Below are 18,335 nucleotides of genomic sequence, written 5' to 3' on the forward strand. Positions count from 1 at the left end.
GCCTATCACGGACATCGTCTCATCCTCGTACTACGGACGAGGATGAGACGATGTCCGTGATAGGCGGAACACAGGCTGCTGGGAAATTCAGTGTTCCGCCTATCACAGGCGAAGGCGGAGGCGGAGGCGCGGCGTTTGAAGGGTAGAATGGCCGCCGAGGCGCCGACGAAGAGCGGCGATCCTGGCAAGGCACGGGACGGAGGCAAGGCAAGGCACGGCACGGGACGGGACGGAGGCAAGGCACGACACGGGACGGAGGCAAGGAGGCAAGGCACGGCACGGGACGGAGGCAAGGAGGCAAGGCACGGGACGGAGGCTCGGGACACAGGTAGGCTGGACACACACACACACACACACACACACACACACACACATGGACACACACACAAGGGATGGATGGATGGAGACACACACACACAGGGATGGATGGATACACACACACACAGGGATGGATGGATGGATGGAGACACACACACACAGGGATGGATGGATGGAGACACACACACACAGGGATGGATGGATGGATGGAGACACACACACACAGGGATGGATGGATGGATGGACACACACACACACACAGGGATGGATGGATGGATGGACACACACACACACAGGGATGGATGGATGGATGGACACACACACACACAGGGATGGATGGACGGACACACAGGGATGGACGGACACACAGGGATGGACGGACACACAGGGATGGACGGACACACACACAGGGATGGACAGGCATGTCTCACCCTCGGCTTATACACGAGTCAATAAGTTTGCCAGTTTTTTTGGGGGTAAATTGGGGGCCTCGGCTTATATTCGGGTCGGCCTATACTCGAGTATATACGGTAACACATTGTACAATTGGTACTATTCTTGACCCATAAAAATGTGTGTCTCTACTAAGATACCCCGTCAATGATTACCCTATGAAGAAGAGGAGATACATAGGACATATGTGGAAAACTTAGTCTGCGAGTAATAAAGGCATAGAAAATGGTAGATAGCCATCTCAGGGCGTTCCCATATCATCCATCCACAACCACCATAGCCAAACTACAGGGCAGAGAAAGAGGAAGGAGAGGGGAAAAATAAAAAAAACAAAATAATAATAATAATAATAATAAAAAGACAGAAGGGGGAGGAGAGGCACTAGAAAAAGAGAAGGGAGGAGGCAGGTAAAGGGTAATACCGTGTACACACGACCGGACTTTTCGTCGGACTTGGTCCGGCAGACAATCCGACGGACTTTGCAGCTGAGGTCCGCCGGACTTTCAAACGAATGGACTTGTCCACAAACGATCTCTCCAAAAGTCAGACAGATTCAAGCTTGATGACCTAGAATAAGGAAGTTCATAGCCACTGCCAGTAGCCAATAGCTGCCCTAGCGTCGGTTTTAGTCCGTCGGACTAGCACACAGACTCGAGTCCGTCAGAAAGATTTGAAGCAAGTCTTATTTCTAGGCCCGCCGGAGCCCACACACGAACGAAATTGTCCAACGGACTCTGGTCCGCCGGAAAGTACGATTGTGTGTACGCGGCATTAGAGATGGAGAAGGGGTGGGACCACCACTAATGCCGCGTACACTCAACCAGACTTTTCGACAGCAAAGGTTCAAATCCGTCTGACAATTTGATTGTGTGTGGGCTCCATCGGACCTTTGCTGTCCAAAAATCTGACGGACTTTAGAAATAGAAATAGAACATGACGCTAAGGCAGCTTTTGGCTACTGGCTATTCGAATCCGTCAGACTTTGGTGTGATTGTGTGTGTGGCCAAGTCCTTCGTTCGGAAAGTCCATCGGAACTCCGCCGAAAGTCAGTCGGGAAGCCCGTCGGACCTAGTGTGCTGGAAAGTCCGGTCGTGTGTACGCGGCATTACTGCCCTCTCCACCTATTGCTTAGGATTATGCTTAGTTGTAGCACCTCCGAAGTAGGGAGCAGGTGATTCCTTCAGACTCCAGAATTGATTAGCTTCAGTCAGATATCAATTTTTATCCTGTTGCATCTCTCGGAATGTCCGGGAGTCTCGAAAGGTTACCCGGGTCTCCCAGGTCTCGGAGAACTTGGAGACTCTGTCAATTAGAGTCAGAATTTCATTCGTTCAAGAAAAATAATTCATCCCATCCGCTTGAATGTTCTCATCACTATGATCGAAAAATGGTTCAATAGATTATCCCTCTCGCCTGAGTCTTTCCCTCCCACAACCCTATTAGGCTTCCCATTCCAATGTTGTTGGGATCAGTTTCAACCGGCATTCATACCTAGTAACAGTGGCGGCCCGCCCATAGGGGGCGCCCGGGCGCCGCCCCCCCTCTCCCTAGGTGTAAAAAAAAAAAAAAGTAAAAAAAAATAAAAATAAAACAAAAAGTAAAAAAAAAAGTAAAAAAAAAAAACGGGCCCTTTAAGACATTTAAAAAATAAAATAAAAAAATGTCATTTAACAATTTAACATAGTGTACTGTGGCGCCGGTCACAGTGCACTATGAGAAGCGCCACGTCCATGCAATCACAAGATTGCATTCATGGCGCTTCATTTGCGGGTTAAAAACCCGCCTTGCGGCGCACAGCAGAACGCCGACTAGCTTCCGCCCGTAAAATCACTGTGATTCTACGGGCGGGAGCATTGTCACTCTTAGACAGGCAGTCACTTCCGGCTTTCGGCTGCTTCACGAAACCCGGAAGTGACGTAGGCAGCTCCGTTCCTTAGCCCGAGCGGAGCTGCCAGACAGTGAGAGGTGAGTCACCGCATAAAGGCTTTCTAGCCTCTACTTTGTGGAGAATGTTCGTGCATTTAGCTGAATGAATGCAAAAAGCTTTCACAGCCAGAAAGGTTTCCCCAGGCCAGGCGACTTTTGCCGTGGCCAATCAGAGAATGAGCTCTGAAGGGGGAACTCCACGCCAAATTTCTGAAAAAAAATTTGACGTGGGTTCCCCCTCCGAGAGCATACCAGGCCCTTAGGTCTGGTATGGATTCCAAGGGAAACCCCCTACGCCGAAAAAACGGCGTGGGGGTCCCCCCCAGATCCACACCAGACCCTTATCCGAGCACGCTACCCGGCCGGCCAGGAAAGGGGGTGGGGACGAGCGGGCGCCCCCCCCCTCCTGAGCCGTACCAGGCTGCGTGCCCTCAACATGGGGGGGTGCCTTGGGGGAGGGGGGGCGTGCGGCCCCCCCACCCCAAAGCACCTTGTCCCCATGTTGATGAGGACAAGGGCCTCTTCCCGACAACCCTGGCCGTTGGTTGTCGGGGTCTGCGGGCGGGGGGCTTATCGGAATCCGGGAGCCCCCTTTAATAAGGGGGCCCCCGGATACCGGCCCCCCACCCTATGTGAATGAGTATGGGGTACAATGTACCCCTACCCATTCACCTGTGAAAAAAAGTACAAAAAAAAAACACAACACAGGGTTAAAATATTTTATTGCACAGCTCCGGGGGTCTTCCGTCTTCGGGGGTCTTCTCGCCGGACTCCTCCGCTATCTTCTTGTAGCTCTTTTACTAGCGGAGGAGTCCGGCTTTCTTCCTCGCCGCCGGCCTCTTCTCCCGACTTCGGGGGTCTTGTCCCCCTCTTCGGTTCTTCTGCCGGGCCACCGCGCCTTCTTTTAGCTCTTTTACAGGCGGTGGCCCGGTCTTCTGCTGCCGCCGCCGCCGCCCGTTCTTCTTCTTCTTCTTCTTCTTCTCCTTCTTCTCCAGGAGATGTTGCCTCGACGATCTCCCTGGCCGGAATGCCAGGGACGCGCTGTGCTGCCACTTATATAGGGACAATGGGGCGGTGTCACATGGGTTGATGTCACATGGGTTGGTCACATGGGTTGATGTCACAGTCGCCATGTGACATCAACCCATGTGACCAACCCATGTGACATCAACCCATGTGACACCGCCCCATTGTCCCTATATAAGTGGCAGCACAGCGCGTCCCTGGCATTCCGGCCAGGGAGATCGTCGAGGCAACATCTCCTGGAGAAGAAGGAGAAGAAGAAGAAGAAGAAGAAGAACGGGCGGCGGCGGCGGCAGCAGAAGACCGGGCCACCGCCTGTAAAAGAGCTATAAGAATTCTCTGCCTATCAGAGATCATTCAATGTAAATCAGGGGTCTCAAACTGGCGGCCCTCCAGCTGTTGCGAAACTACAATTCCCATGAGGCATTGCAAGGCTGACAGTTACAAACATGACTCCCACAGGCAGAGGCATGATGGGACTTGTAGTTTTGCAACAGCTGGCGGGCCACCAGGGTTTGAGACCCCTGATGTAAATAAACATAACCTCCCAGTCACTAGACTTCTTTATTTTCTGCTGTGTGCTTTCATATGAAGTCTCCCTTCCTTCTTAGGCCGCGTACACACGGGCGGACTGTTCGCCCAACCTTGTCCGCTGAACAGTGTTTGGGCGGACAGTCCGCCCGTGTGTGGGCTTTCAGCGGACAGTTTCAGCGGACAGTTGGACGGACAAAGTCTTTCGGAAATTCCGAAAAACTGTCCGCTGAAACTGTGTTTGAGCGAACAGTCCGCCCGTGTGTAGGCTACTTTCGAAATGAGCAAACTGTTCCCGCTCGGAAAGTCCGCCCATTTCGAGCGCGTGTACAGGTAGGCGGGGCCCGCGAAGGAGAAGGAGGCCCGCCTGTAAAAGAGCTACAAGAAGGCGCGGTGGCCCGGCAGAAGAACCGAAGGCGGCGACAGAAGAACGGAAGGCAGCGGCGACAGAAGACCGGGCCACCGCCTGTAAAAGAGCTACAAGAAGGCGCGGTGGCCCGGCAGAAGAACCGAAGGCGGCGACAGAAGAACGGAAGGCAGCGGCGACAGAAGACCGGGCCACCGCCTGCAAAAGAGCTATAAGAAGGCGCGGTGGCCCGGCAGAAGAACCGAAGAGGGGGACAAGACCCCCGAAGTCGGGAGAAGAGGCCGGCGGCGGGGAGGAAGAAAGCCGGACTCCTCCGCTAGTAAAAGAGCTACACACAGATAGCGGAGGAGTCCGGCGAGAAGACCCCCGAAGACGGAAGACCCCCGGAGCTGTGCAATAAAATATTTTTTCCCTGTGTTGTGTTTTTTTTTTGTACTTTATTTCACAGGTGAATGGGTAGGGGTACATTGTACCCCATACTCATTCACATAGGGTGGGGGGCCGGTATCCGGGGGCCCCCTTCTTAAAGGGGGCTCCCGGATTCCGATAAGCCCCCCGCCCGCAGACCCCGACAACCAACGGCCAGGGTTGTCGGGAAGAGGCCCTTGTCCTCATCAACATGAGGACAAGGTGCTTTGGGGTGGGGGGGCCGCGCGGCACCCCCCCATGTTGAGGGCACGCGGCCTGGTATGGCTCAGGAGGGGGGGCACGCTCGCTCGCCCCCCTTTCCTGGCCGGCCGGGTAGCGTGCTCGGACAAGGGTCTGGTGTGGACTTTGGGGGAACCCCCACGCCGATTTTTTTCGCCGTTGGGGTTCCCCTTTAAGCCCATTCCAGGCGGCGGAGCCCGCGACGTCTCCTTCGCGGGCCCCGCCTACCTGTACACGCGCTCGAAATGGGCGGATTTGCCTCCTCCTTACGTGGGCGAGTCCGTTCATTTCAAAAGTTGAGCGAACTGTTTGGCAAACAGTTCGCTGAAACAGTGCGCTCGTGTGTGGGCAAGTCCGCTCATGCAAATTTTGAGCGGACTGTTTGCCGAAACTGTTTGACGAACAAGGTTGGGCAAACAGTCCGCGCGTGTGTACGCGGCCTTAGAATTATTGTGTAATTCTTGGTACCTGCTCTCTTTCGCCCCCAGCAGGCTGCTATTGGAAGGAGTAGAGAGATAGGTGGCTCGGTGCCCGAGAACGGAGGGGCCAAAGCTCCTAATGCATTTTTCCCACCTCTAGACATGTGCGGTTGGTTTCGTGCGCATCGAAAATTCATACGAATTTCTGAAAATTCGTACAGTATATTCGGAAGCATTCCGAAAATACGAATTTCTATGCTTCCGAATTGTATACGCAAATACGTTGACGCATTTCGGATTCAAATTCTGTTACAACGGAAACGCGACTGGTGTTTTGTGCTGCTGAGTAAGGGTTGGGAAAATGACTTTCTTTAATATGGGAGTGGGAGACTGGTACTGGTAGTCAATGGGAGATTCCGAATCGGACAAAATAAGAATGTTCATTAATATTGTTTTATTATTGTCGTAATAATTATGATTATTTGTTATGATGAATTTAAAATCCCAGGAAGTCAGCACAACACAGGGATGGTGGGAGCCCCTCATAATGAGCACAGCACAGGGATGGTGGGAGCCCCTCATAATGAGCACAGCACAGGGATGGGGGGAGCCCCTCATAATGAGCACAGCACAGGGATGGGGGGAGCCCCTCATAATGAGCACAGCACAAGGATGGTGGGAACCCCCCATAATGAGCACAGCACAGGGATGGTGGGAGCCCCTCATAATGAGCACAGCACAGGGATTGTGGGATACCCCCATAATGAGCACAGCACAGGGATGGTGGGAGCCCCCCATAATGAGCACAGCACAGAGATGGGGGGATCCCCTCATAATGAGCACAGCACAGGGATTGTGGGATACCCCCATAATGAGCACAGCACAGGGATGGTGGGAGCCCCTCATAATGAGCACAGCACAGGGATGGTGGGAGCCCCCCATAATGAGCACAGCACAGGGATGGTGGGAGCCCCCCATAATGAGCACAGCACAGGGATGGGAGGATCCCCTCATAATGAGCACAGCACAGGGATTGTGAGAGCCCCTCATAATGAGCACAGCACAGGGATGGGGGGAGCCCCCCATAATGAGCACAGCACAGGGATGGTGGGAGCCCCTCATAATGAACACAGCACAGGGATGGGGGAAGCCCCTCATAATGAGCACAGGACAGGGATGGGGGGAGCCCCTCATAATGAGCACAGCACAGGGATGGGGGGAGCCCCCCATAATGAACACAGCACAGGGATGTTGGGAGCCCCCCATAATGAACAGCACAGGGTTGGTGGGAGCCCCTCATAATGAGCACAGCACAGGGATGTTGGGAGCCCCTCATAATGAGCACAGCACAGGGATGGTGGGAGCCCCCAATAATGAGCATAATAAGTCGACGACTGCCATATTGAGAAAGGTATTTTTTGCTTTTTTTTAATTCATCGTAACGAACGTTCCTAATTGTTACGAAAAGTTTGCGAACCTAGTGAAAGTTAAATTTCGGACACGAATTACAAAATACGAATTAAGGGCTAATACAAAACGGAAAGAAACTAATTTATTGACGGTGCACATGTCTACCCTCCTCTACATATCTACACTGCACGGTGCACCCAGGGCACGTGTCCCTTCTGCCCTCCTCCCCTTTTGTTCTGGCCCTGGATGTGACATTTGGACAATGTTGTAATCAGTTAATAAGCTGAATGAGAACTCTAGTAAGGAAGGAAAACCAAAAGCAAATAAGAAACAGCGGAGTGAGTCAACCAAGATATTACTCATCGGGACTTCTATTATTCTTGTTATCAACGAGCATACAACTGTACAAAACTGTACAAATCACCAGACAGGGGAAAAAAAAAATATGTATATATATATATATATATTATTTTATTTTTTTGCACTGTATATCCATATACACCACTCACAAGATGCAGTAGAAGACATCCTTCCCTGTACGGACATTCACTTTAGTGTCTTGAATTGTTTTGAATTTCATGGTGTTTTTTTTTTTTTCTTTGTCCCTTCAGGAAAATTCCTCCCATTTTCTGTCCTATTGACGCCGTTATTGACACTCAAGATTGAAGCGCGCCGACAACATATTTTTCATCTGATTTCCTTGCGGTGCCACGTTGTTGATTCAGCGCCTTGCACTCGTGTGTAAAACCTGCGGGAGTGAGAAATAAGGTAAGTCAAGCTGATTTACTCTAGACAAACTTAACCCCTTCAATACCAGGTACTTTCACCCCCTCCCTGCCCAGGCCAATTTTCAGCTTTCAGTGCTGTCACTCTGTGAGTGACAATTGCCCTGTCATGCTACACTGTAACCATATGAAAATCTTTAAATTGTTTCTGCACAAATAGAGATTTCTTTTGTTGATATTTAATCTCCTCTGGGGTTTTATTTTTTGCTAAACAAATTTAAAAAGAAAAACGTTTTTCTTTGTTTCTGTTATAACATTTTGTAAATAAGTACTGTACATTTTCTCCTGCACTGACAGGCACTGATAAAGCCACACTGATGACCACTGATAGGTGACACTGGTATGCAGCAATGATAGGCGGCACTAATGGGCACTGATAGGCAGCAATGATGGCCACTGATAGGCAGCAATGATAGGCGGCACGGATGGGCAATGATATGCAGCACTGATAGGCGGCACTGATGGGCACTGATAGGTGGAACTAATGGGCAATGATAGGCGGCACTAATGGGCAATGATAGGCGTCACTAATGGGCATTGCTAGGCGGCAATGATAGGTGGCACCGATGGGCACTAATGCGCACTGTTGATAGGTGGCACTGATATGCAGCACTGATGGGCAATGATATGCAGCACTGATGGGCATTGATAGGCGGCACTGATAGGTGGCACTGATGGGCACTGATAGGCGGCACTAATGGGCACTGATAGGTGGCAATGATAGGTGGCACTGATGGGTACTGATAGGCGGCACTAATGGGCAATGATAGGTGGCACTAATGGGCACTGATAGGTGGCAATGATAGGTGGCACTGATGGGTACTGATATGCAGCACTGATGTGCACTGATAGGTGGCACTGATATGCAGCACTGATAGGTGGCAATTATAGGTGGCACTGATGGGCAGTGATATGCAGTACTGACGGGCACTGATAGGCGGCACTGATAGGTGGCACTAATGGGCACTGATAGGTGGTACTGATGGGCACGGATAAGTGACACTAATGGGCACTGATAGGCAGCACTAATGGGCACTGATGGGCAATGATATGCAGCACTGATGCACACTGATAGGTGGCACTGATAGGCAGCACTGATGGGTAATGATATGCAGCACTGATGCACACTGATAGGTGCCACTTATAGGCAGTACTGATGGGTACTGATAGGTGGCACTAATGGGTGGCACTGATAGGCAGCACTTATGAGGAGGCACTGACACCCATAGGGCAGTGTGAACTGCTGTGCGAGTCGGGTGCGATGCGGGAACTCCCGGTGCTCCCGCATCGGACAAGTGTGAACCGAGCCTAAAGGTTTCAATCATGTCTCCCCTTTCCCTTCTTTCCTCCAGACTATACAGTTTTTTTCTTTAGATGCATCCCCGTGCGTTCTGGTGCATTTTTAAAGCATTTTGCTGCATTCCAGTATAGTTCTGTGCAGAAAAAAAACGCAGCATTTTTTTTTCTATTGCACTAGAACTGACCACACTAGTGTGAACTAGGCCATTGGAACCCATATAATCTACAATCTATGCGTTTTTTATGAAAAAACAAAACAAAAAAACAACTGGACTGCAACCGTGAGCGGTCCCATAAGCTTCTCATAATGATGATTTCATTGGAATGGACTGCTGTCTATTTTGGTATCTAGAATATGAGTTGTTCGGTAACGAGTTATTGTTGTTTTAATTGCAGGCAACCATCAAAAATGGCCAAGACTCAGATCGTTTTCATAATTATCCTACTAAACATAGGTGAGTAAATGATCGAAATGATCGTTTGTAGAATGTACAGCGACAAGACGCAGAAGCACACTGCTAGATCTGAGCTGATCACCTCCTTGTATCATTTTTTAGATAAATGCGTCAGCAAATGTTTTTCAGATCCTCGCTCTGGGCATAAATATGGCAAATTGTAATTTGTACCGTACTGAGAAGTGCCATAATCCATTTCTGATATTAACCACTTCAATACCGGGCACTTATACACCTTCCTGCCCAGACCAATTTTCAGCTTTTAGCGCTGTCACACTTTGAATGACAATTGCACCGTCATACAACAATGTACCCAAAATACATTTTTATCATTTTGCTCCCACAAACAGAGTTTTCTTTTGGTGGTATTTGATTACCTCTGTGATTTTTATTTTCTGCTAAACAAATAAAAAAAATAGACTGAAAATCTTGAAAATAAAAAATGTTTTTTGTTTCTGTTTCAGAACTTTGTAAATAAGTTAGTTTCAAATACAATAACTCCACTATCATCAGTTCCATCTAGTGGACAAATAGTGGTATATCTTCTCTTGGAGGTATTTCAGAAAACTGTAACACATTTTGGCCACTAGATAGCGCTGTTGATACAGGAGTTAATCTATTCAAAAACATACGGTCAGATTTTGATCAGCTTGCTTTCTGACATTCGCGCAACTCATTTTGTATAATTAGATCCTTAAGTACAGAGAATAAGAGTAATTCTACTCTTAATAAAAAAAATAAAAAAATAAAAAACAGGGCACAGTCTACCCTTAGGTTGACCATAAATAGGGTGATTCCATCCTGGATTTGGTAGTCTGAACCTTCCTCCTGGAGAGAAGGAAATTTTTGTGCGCACTGCGTGTGCATCAGATCGCTGCATCACAGTCAGTCCTAGCCCTATCAAGAAGTGCAACTATCTACTCTTCAGGTTTTCAGGCCTGCCAGGCTGCATGCCCAGATAAGGATCTGGTATGGCTTTTTACAGCATTTTTTTTTTTTAATTTTGGTGTGGAGTTCCTCTTAAAATCCATACCAGACCCGAAAGCCTGGGGGGGGGGGGACCCCACACCATTTTTTTACTGGCAATTTAATATTTTTATTATTCAGCTGTCAGCGGGAAAGCCCATTGACAGCTGATGACTCATCGGTTGTTAAGGATGCTACAGCCGGTTTCCTGTCCCCGCTCCGTAACAACCAGTTTTTACTGTGCCCTGATTAGGCAAAGCTTTGCCCAATTAGGGTGCAGAATGCACTGTGCAGGGTGGCTGTGTTAGTTTCATTCCGGGACGCTGTATTGTCTCGGGATGAAGGTGACTGGGACTCGGGACAAACCTGCAAAATGCGGGACTGTCCTAGGCAATGCGGGGCTGTCCCGGGCAATGCGGGACTGTTCCCGGGGACACATAGTCACCCTACTCCAATGTGCTAGGTTAATGTTCGCTGGGCAAAATGGAACATACTACATTTAAATGCAGTACAACTTGCTGCATACACACTACATACATTAGGATAAAAATACGCTTCACTGGAATGGCTCTACACTAAAATAATCTGTGCCTTAATCTATAATAATAGATCCACAGGAGAATAATAAAATAGAATGCATAAAATAGTAAACACACAACTGGTATAAAGTGCAAGTGCAATATGTGGCAAACAAATAATGTGCACAAAAAATGTAAACACACAACTAGATATAAAGTACACAAGTGCAAATTGTGGCAGAGAAAAACTCAGTAAGGTTATATAGACCCCCTTAGAGCAGCCTTTCCCAACCTTTTCAACACAGAGGAACTCCTTGAAATAGTTCACTGGTCTCGGGCAACCCCTGCTAAAAATTTAAAATTTACAACTCATGATACATTAGTGTGATGGTGAGGGGGAAGAATGGTCCTTACACTTGTGGTCATTGGGAAGAATTACCTCCTTACAGATAGCTAAAAAGATCAATGGTGTGAGTGGGAACTTATCTGAGAGGCAGAAATGGCCCAATGCTGAAGGAACCCCGAGCAACCTCTGGAGGAACCCTGGTTGAGAATCACTATCTTAGCCCCCGTACACACGGTCTAAAATTCTGACAGAAAATGTCCGATCGGACCGCATTGTCGGATAATCCGACCGTGTGTGGGCCCTATTGGACTTTTTCCATCGGAATGTCCGACCAACAAAGTTTTAGAGCTGGATATAACATTTTCCGACAACATGATCTGATCGGACTTTGTCCGATCGTTTGTAGAGAATTTCCGATCGGACAAAGTGCCACGCATTGCTCAGATCAAATTACGAGACCAAAGCTATTGGCTACTAGCCGCAACGTAGTCCCGTCGCAACAAACAAACGTCATCACGTTCCCGAACGATTGGATTTTCCCGACAACTTTGTCCGACCGTGTGTAAGCAACACCAGTTTCGGACAAAATCCGTCAGGAAAAAATCTGATGGATTTTGTTGTCAGAATGTCCGACCGTGTGTACAAGGAGTTAGAGTTACGTGGTGCCACCGTATACACAACACACATATATTACTCAAGGAAACAAACAAACAAGATAATAATAATAATTCATACAAAATGTGCTTAATGCATACAAATGTGATGTAAAGTGCAAAAATGTATAAATAAAAAATAAAAAAGTGCAAGTGCATAAACCATACAAGTGTCTCTATATCATAAAGAGTAAACCGTTCTTTGTAGCAGCCTGTCTTGGGCTGTGATTAAAGGCACAAATGCTGATTGCCGTGAAATAGATGCAAATGACGTGATCTCCAGTGATCATACTATTGACATGATCCTACATCTGACCGTGATTCTGAATCCTTCATAGGTGAAATCCGAAAACCTCTTATAGTAATGAGCTCAGCTCAGGGCGTGTGACCAGTAGGGGTGGACTGACAACTCAGGGGCCCCCTGGCAATAGGAGATTATGGGGCCCCCGGGCAATAGGAGATTATGGGGCCACAAAGTATACACACACACAGTATACACACACAGTATACAAACACACAGTATACAATCACACAGTATACACATACATGTACACACAGTATACACAGACACGTTTCTATTGGCTGAGAAGGTACTGGAAAGGTGGGGCAGCTATAATCTTGGGATTTTTAGATCAAAAGGATGTCGGTAAGGTAAGGGACATTTCAGAGACAGATGTAACAAAAAAACATTGATTTTTACATACCGTCCCTGGTTTTACTGAGGCTGACAACCCTGATGCAGCCCCCTAGTGGCATGGGGCCCTCGGGCAGTGCCCGAGTGGCCAAATGGTCAGTCCGCCCCTGGTGACCAGCTTTTGCAAAAGTCAAAAGTCAAAGCACACATAAGAACCACGATAGGGTTCTCAGCTGTTTCCCTGGATCAGTAGTATCCTCAATGCAGTGATCTCAGAAGCGCATGAAAAAGGAAAAAAAATGATAGTGTAATATTTTTTTTACACAAGTTAAAAGCCATTCCCCCTCTGGGGTACTCACATGTATAAGGTGTGTCAGTGCACCGTACTTCATAGAGCTCAATAGAAATACTGTACACAGTGTGGGTATGGCTTGTATCTCATCTAGGCAGGTGTACCGTCTCTCCCTCTGTCCTTGCCCCTCCCCTACGCGTGCCGATACTAGGGTATGACGTATCTTCTGTGTCATAAACCCCCTGAGGAAGCTGTTATAGCTGCAAAGGGTGGGTCAACTCAATATTGAACCCTACAGACTAAGACTGGGATGCCATTATACTGCGGCAGGTCAGCACAATCCCGCGAACCGTCGTAGCTATACGTCGGGCCCTTTAAAGTGTAAGTAAATCCTCCTATCCAGCCAAGGAAGCTGCCATCTTTGCCTCTGTTTAATCTACATCTGTCATGATGATGAGCATGTGATCAGTCATGACTCCAGCCATTGGATGGTTTGACAGTTTGGTTGAGAGCACAACCAATGAGAGTGTTAGGCCGCGTACACACGGGCGGACTGTTCGCCCAACTTTGTCCGCTGAACAGTGTTTGGGCGGACAGTCCGCTCGTGTGTGGGCTTTCAGCGGACAGTTTCAGCGGACAGTTTGACGAACAAGGTTTTTCGGAATTTCCGAAAAACTGTCCGCTGAAACCTTGTTTCAGGGAACAGTCCGCTCGTGTGTAGGCTTGTTCGTCAAACTAAGTTCCGCGCATGCTCAGAAAGGATTTACACGCCGAAAGTTATAATGCAGTGTATAGGACGTCGTATTTTTCGTCCCGTCGTACGTGCCGTTCACGTCATCGCGCACGGTTCCAGCAAACTGTTCGTCCGTCGTGTGTGGCCATGTCCGTCCATGCTAAGTTTGAGCGGACTGTTTGCCGAAACTGTTTGACGGACAAAGTTGGGCGAACAGTCCCCGCGTGTGTACGCGGCCTTACATTTCCTGTATGTGCCGGAAATTAAACTGTTTTATGGTTGGGTTTACTTCCGCTTTAAAGCGGTTCTTCACCCTAAAGGGGAAGTTCCGCTAATCTGATCCCTCCCCCCCTCCGGTGCCACAATCGGCACCTTTCAGGGGGGAGGGGGGTGCAGTTACCTGGATAATCCAGGTATCTGCACCCACTTCTGGGCAGACTGCCGCAGACCCCCGCAGACACCCCCCCTCCCCCCCCCGTTGTGTTCTGGGAAACACACAGTTCCCAGGACACAGCGGGGGACCAGAAGAGAAGCGCAGCGCGACTCGCGCATGTGCAGTAGGGAACCGGGCAGTAAAGCCGCGATGCTTCACTTCCCGATTCCCGGACAGGTAAGTGTGATTTTATTAAAAGTCAGCAGCTGCAATATTAGTAGCTGCTGGCTTTTAATATTTTTTTGTTAGGTGCAGAACCACTTTAAGCAGACTGCACTGTGGGGGGGGGGGGGGGGGTAATGCTCGTGACTGGCGGTCAAGAGGACCACCGGCACGAGCGATTGTGAGAGGCAGAACAGGGATATGTGTGTGTGTGTAAACACTAGGGATGAGCTCGGTGTTCGAATCGAACATCGGCCATTCGTCTGTTCGGTAAATTCAGAACTTTGTGGACTATTCGCACCAAATTCTTGTGGCACAAACGGCCGACAATGCACTACGCCATGGCAGTGCATTGCTGGCTCATGATTGGCCAAGCATGCACTGTGACCCCGCATGCTTGGCCAATCACAGCGCCGGCAGCAAGGAGAGCCATAATTGGCCACAGGCAGGATGCCTGTGGCCAATTATAGCTCAGGGGGTTTAGTACACGCCCCACACTATATAAGGCTGCCAGCACAGCGGCCTTGTGTAGGGTGTTCCGGAGTGCAGGGAAAGAGATAGATAGGCAGGGACAGTGTGTTCTTTTCTCAGGCATCTTAAAGTTAAAGTGGTGTTGTGTGCCTCCAGCACAATATACACCTGTATCTACCCTTTATAGCTGGTGTTCTATAATAAAGGCATCAGCAGGAGTTAGTGGGCATTGTGTGCCTCCAGCATAGTATACACCTGTATCTACCCTTTATTGCTGGTGTTCTATAATAAAGGCATCAGCAGGAGTTAGTGGGTGCTGTGTGCCTCCAGCACAGTATACATCTGAAGATACCCCTTATTGCTGGTGTTGTCTGTTGCATATTAGCCTTTAAAATGAGCACTTTTGATTTCGAACGTTCGAGTCCCATAGACTTTAATAGGGTTCTAAAGTTCGTACGAATTTTAGGTCCGTTCGAAGATTCTGGTGTGAACCGGGGGGTGTTCGGCTCATCCCTAGTAAACACACACATCCCAGTTCTGTGAGTAGAGGAGACGCAGATCATGAGTTCCTAATAGCTGGGAACCACGATCTGTTGTCTCCTATAGTCAGTCCCCTCCCCCTACAGTTAGAACACACACTAGGGAACACATTTAAAGCGGAGGGCCACCCTAAAAAAAAAAAAAAAAAAAAAATAGCATTAATATTCTTAAAACAATTAAAAAAAAGTTTTTTTTAAATGTGTCCAAATTGTCCGATGTGTCCACCATAATGTTTCAGTCTCGATAAAGATCGCAGATCACCGCCATTACTAGTAAAAAAATGCCATAAATCTATCCCCTATTTTGTAGACGCTATAACTTTTGTGCAAACCAATCAATAAACGCTTATTGCGATTTTTATTACTAAAAATATGTAGAAGAATACGTATCGGCCTAAACTGAAGAAAAAATAAAATAAAAATTGAGAATATTTATTATAGCAAGTAAAAGTACAAAATATTGTGTTTTTTTCAAAATTGTCGCTAATTTTTTGTTTATCGCACAAAAAATAAAAGCCGCAGAGGTGATCAAATACCACCAAAAAAAAGCTCTATTTGTTGGGAGAAAAGGACATCAATTTTGTTTGGTTACAACGTCGCACGACCGCACAATTGTCACAGTGCCGAATCGCAAAAAATGTCCCGGTCTTTGAGCAGCCAATTCTTCTGGGACTGAAGTAGTTAAAGTTCATGTGCGTGTAAAGCAGGGATGTGCAATTAGCGGACCTCCAGCTGTTACAAAACTACAAGTCCCATCATGCCTCGGCCTCTGGGTGTCATTCCTGTGGCTGTCAGAGTCTTGCTATGCCTCATGGGACTTGTAGTTCTGCAACAGCTGGAGGTCCCCTAATTGCATATCCCTGATGTAAAGGCAGGTGTCCCAATACTTTTGGTAATTTAGTGTCGTCTATGTTGATTTTCAGAGCGAAGTTCCGCTTTTACATAACTTACTTCCCTCCTCCTCCCCCCCCCCCCCCCGCATTGTTATTTTTATAGCTTCTATGGTAGATGGCGCCAAACATGCTAAAGGAGTCGCACTTGTCAATGGCGTCGCTGAGTTCCGGTGCACGCTTGAAAAATTCGAAAGTCTCCCCAAAGAGAAAATGGACATCTATTGGCAGCGAGGAACCCAAGTTCTCAGCTACATGTCCCAACATAACGGAAGTCCCCATGTTAGCCCCAGGTATTCCAACCGTACCGCTTTGCAGATGAACGGAGTCCTGAAGCTGTACAATGTGAACTTCGAAGACAAAGGCGATTACACGTGCTACCTGATTCTTCGGGTTGAAAGCAGGCGTGAGAAAGTGGATGAATGTACCTACCATCTGGATGTCCATGGTAAGTGCTGCTGTTATTACTTTATTATACTTTTTGGAAATGTCACCTCTATAAACAACTTGCTCTGATAATAGATTGTTCTGCATAGGCGGTCTGTACAGTGTATCCCCGCCCAGTCTTGGAAAAGACCCCGCCCACTTCAGACCACATTTTGCACCATGCTTGAATATGGGGGTATAATTGGAAATCAAATAGGCAGGGCTTAACGTGGTATTAAACCCCCAAAAAAAGTATTATATTGCAGCTTACCAATCATTAGATGTGGTGGCCGTATTCATTTTCTTTTTTTTTAGGCTTTTTTTTTTTTTAGGCTTTTCGCCCCCCCGTTTTCACCTGGTGATGTGGCCAATGACACGCCTCATGTATTAGTGAGACACAACTCTGGAGGAATAAGCACAGCAGACAGGAGCAGTCTCAGTCAGAGGAAAGAGAGGGGGGGGGGGGGGTGTTAGGTTTTTTTGTTTTGTTATTTACTAGCAGATTTAGCTATACTGACAAATTGAAGCCAAAAACTCCAGCTCACACTTTAAAAGCAGTCACAGCAATCGTTCTTTTTGTTTTTCTTTTTTTTTTGGGGGGTGATAAAGCTTTCACAGGAATAAATAAAAGCTGATCATCGTAAGCACCAGCGGCAAATGGTTTGTCTCATCTCTGGAACTGATACATCTGCAGGAGAGCTTGTTCTTTTTGAAAAACAACAGACGTAAGCTTCTCACACATTATACCATTTTCTTATTTCATTTCTTTTAAGGGCCAGTTCACACCTTTCGAAACGCAAGTCCAGACGCGTTGCGGATGATTTCTGCATGAGCGTTTTTGATGCGTTTTTGGTGTGTTACAGTGTTTGTTCTTTGATAATGGTAGGTTATCCTCGCGCTATAGTGGTAGAATTTGAGCAGGCAGGTGTGGTTGCAGCAAAAACACCGACAGAGGTGCAAACCCTCCCCTCAAAGTGACAATAAGTAAGAAATAGATGGTGTTGCGCTCCACGCCTAATAAATTAAATCTAATAACACAATTGATAAATAATCGCATAAAATCTTGAAAACGCACTCATGCGATTAAAATGACTATTAATTATAACTACAAACTTTAGTGCAAAAAATTAATGCCAGGTGAATAATACAGTGCTCGGAGTGAAAGCTAGTTCCTACTATTATTCATGAATGAAGGAACTAAAATGATCTATACAATCATAATAAAGTGCCAAATAAAAACGCAAATCTTAATAAAATACTTCAAAAGAATCGTGACATCAAACAAATCTCTGTCAGTCCATGAAAGTGCATCCAAGTGCCAACATGTGTGCAAAACTTATATATAAAAACCCTATATAATAAATACACAATAAAAGGGATATAGAATGGTGTGTGAAAAATATGTATCACAGAGTACAAAGACAATAGTCCAACAACCGTGATTACTAAAAGTGTCTCTAAATTAACATAAAAAACTAAGTAATAAAGTTCATGCAGGGAATGAAATAAATCCACGCTGTGCTATGTGAAGAAGTTAATCCTGTGAGCGACCCCGGGATAATTCCACCAGTGATCTTGCAGCTCCTTGAACGTGGGTGCTCACACACTAAGTGCAGTGGGTACCTTACCTCACTGCTG

At 47.4% G+C, this 18,335-nt stretch overlaps 1 protein-coding gene across 1 annotated transcript in view; it reads left to right on the forward strand.

Annotated features, from left to right (window-relative positions):
- LOC143981717 (T-lymphocyte activation antigen CD86-like) overlaps nt 1–18,335 on the forward strand; it is a 66,573-nt gene that overhangs the window by 19,314 nt on the left and 28,924 nt on the right. Inside the window, exons 2-4 of the mRNA XM_077479758.1 lie at nt 7,707–7,863; nt 9,576–9,634; nt 16,378–16,719. Of these exons, the coding sequence (XP_077335884.1) occupies nt 9,589–9,634; nt 16,378–16,719 (388 nt within the window). The 5' untranslated portion in view covers nt 7,707–7,863; nt 9,576–9,588. The remainder of the gene's footprint in view (nt 1–7,706; nt 7,864–9,575; nt 9,635–16,377; nt 16,720–18,335) is intronic.

The sequence above is a fragment of the Lithobates pipiens genome, unplaced genomic scaffold (genome assembly GCF_037356315.1).
Source record: "Lithobates pipiens isolate NorthernLeopardFrog02 unplaced genomic scaffold, aLitPip1_a1.2 Scaffold_16, whole genome shotgun sequence".
Lineage (NCBI taxonomy): Eukaryota > Metazoa > Chordata > Amphibia > Anura > Ranidae > Lithobates > Lithobates pipiens.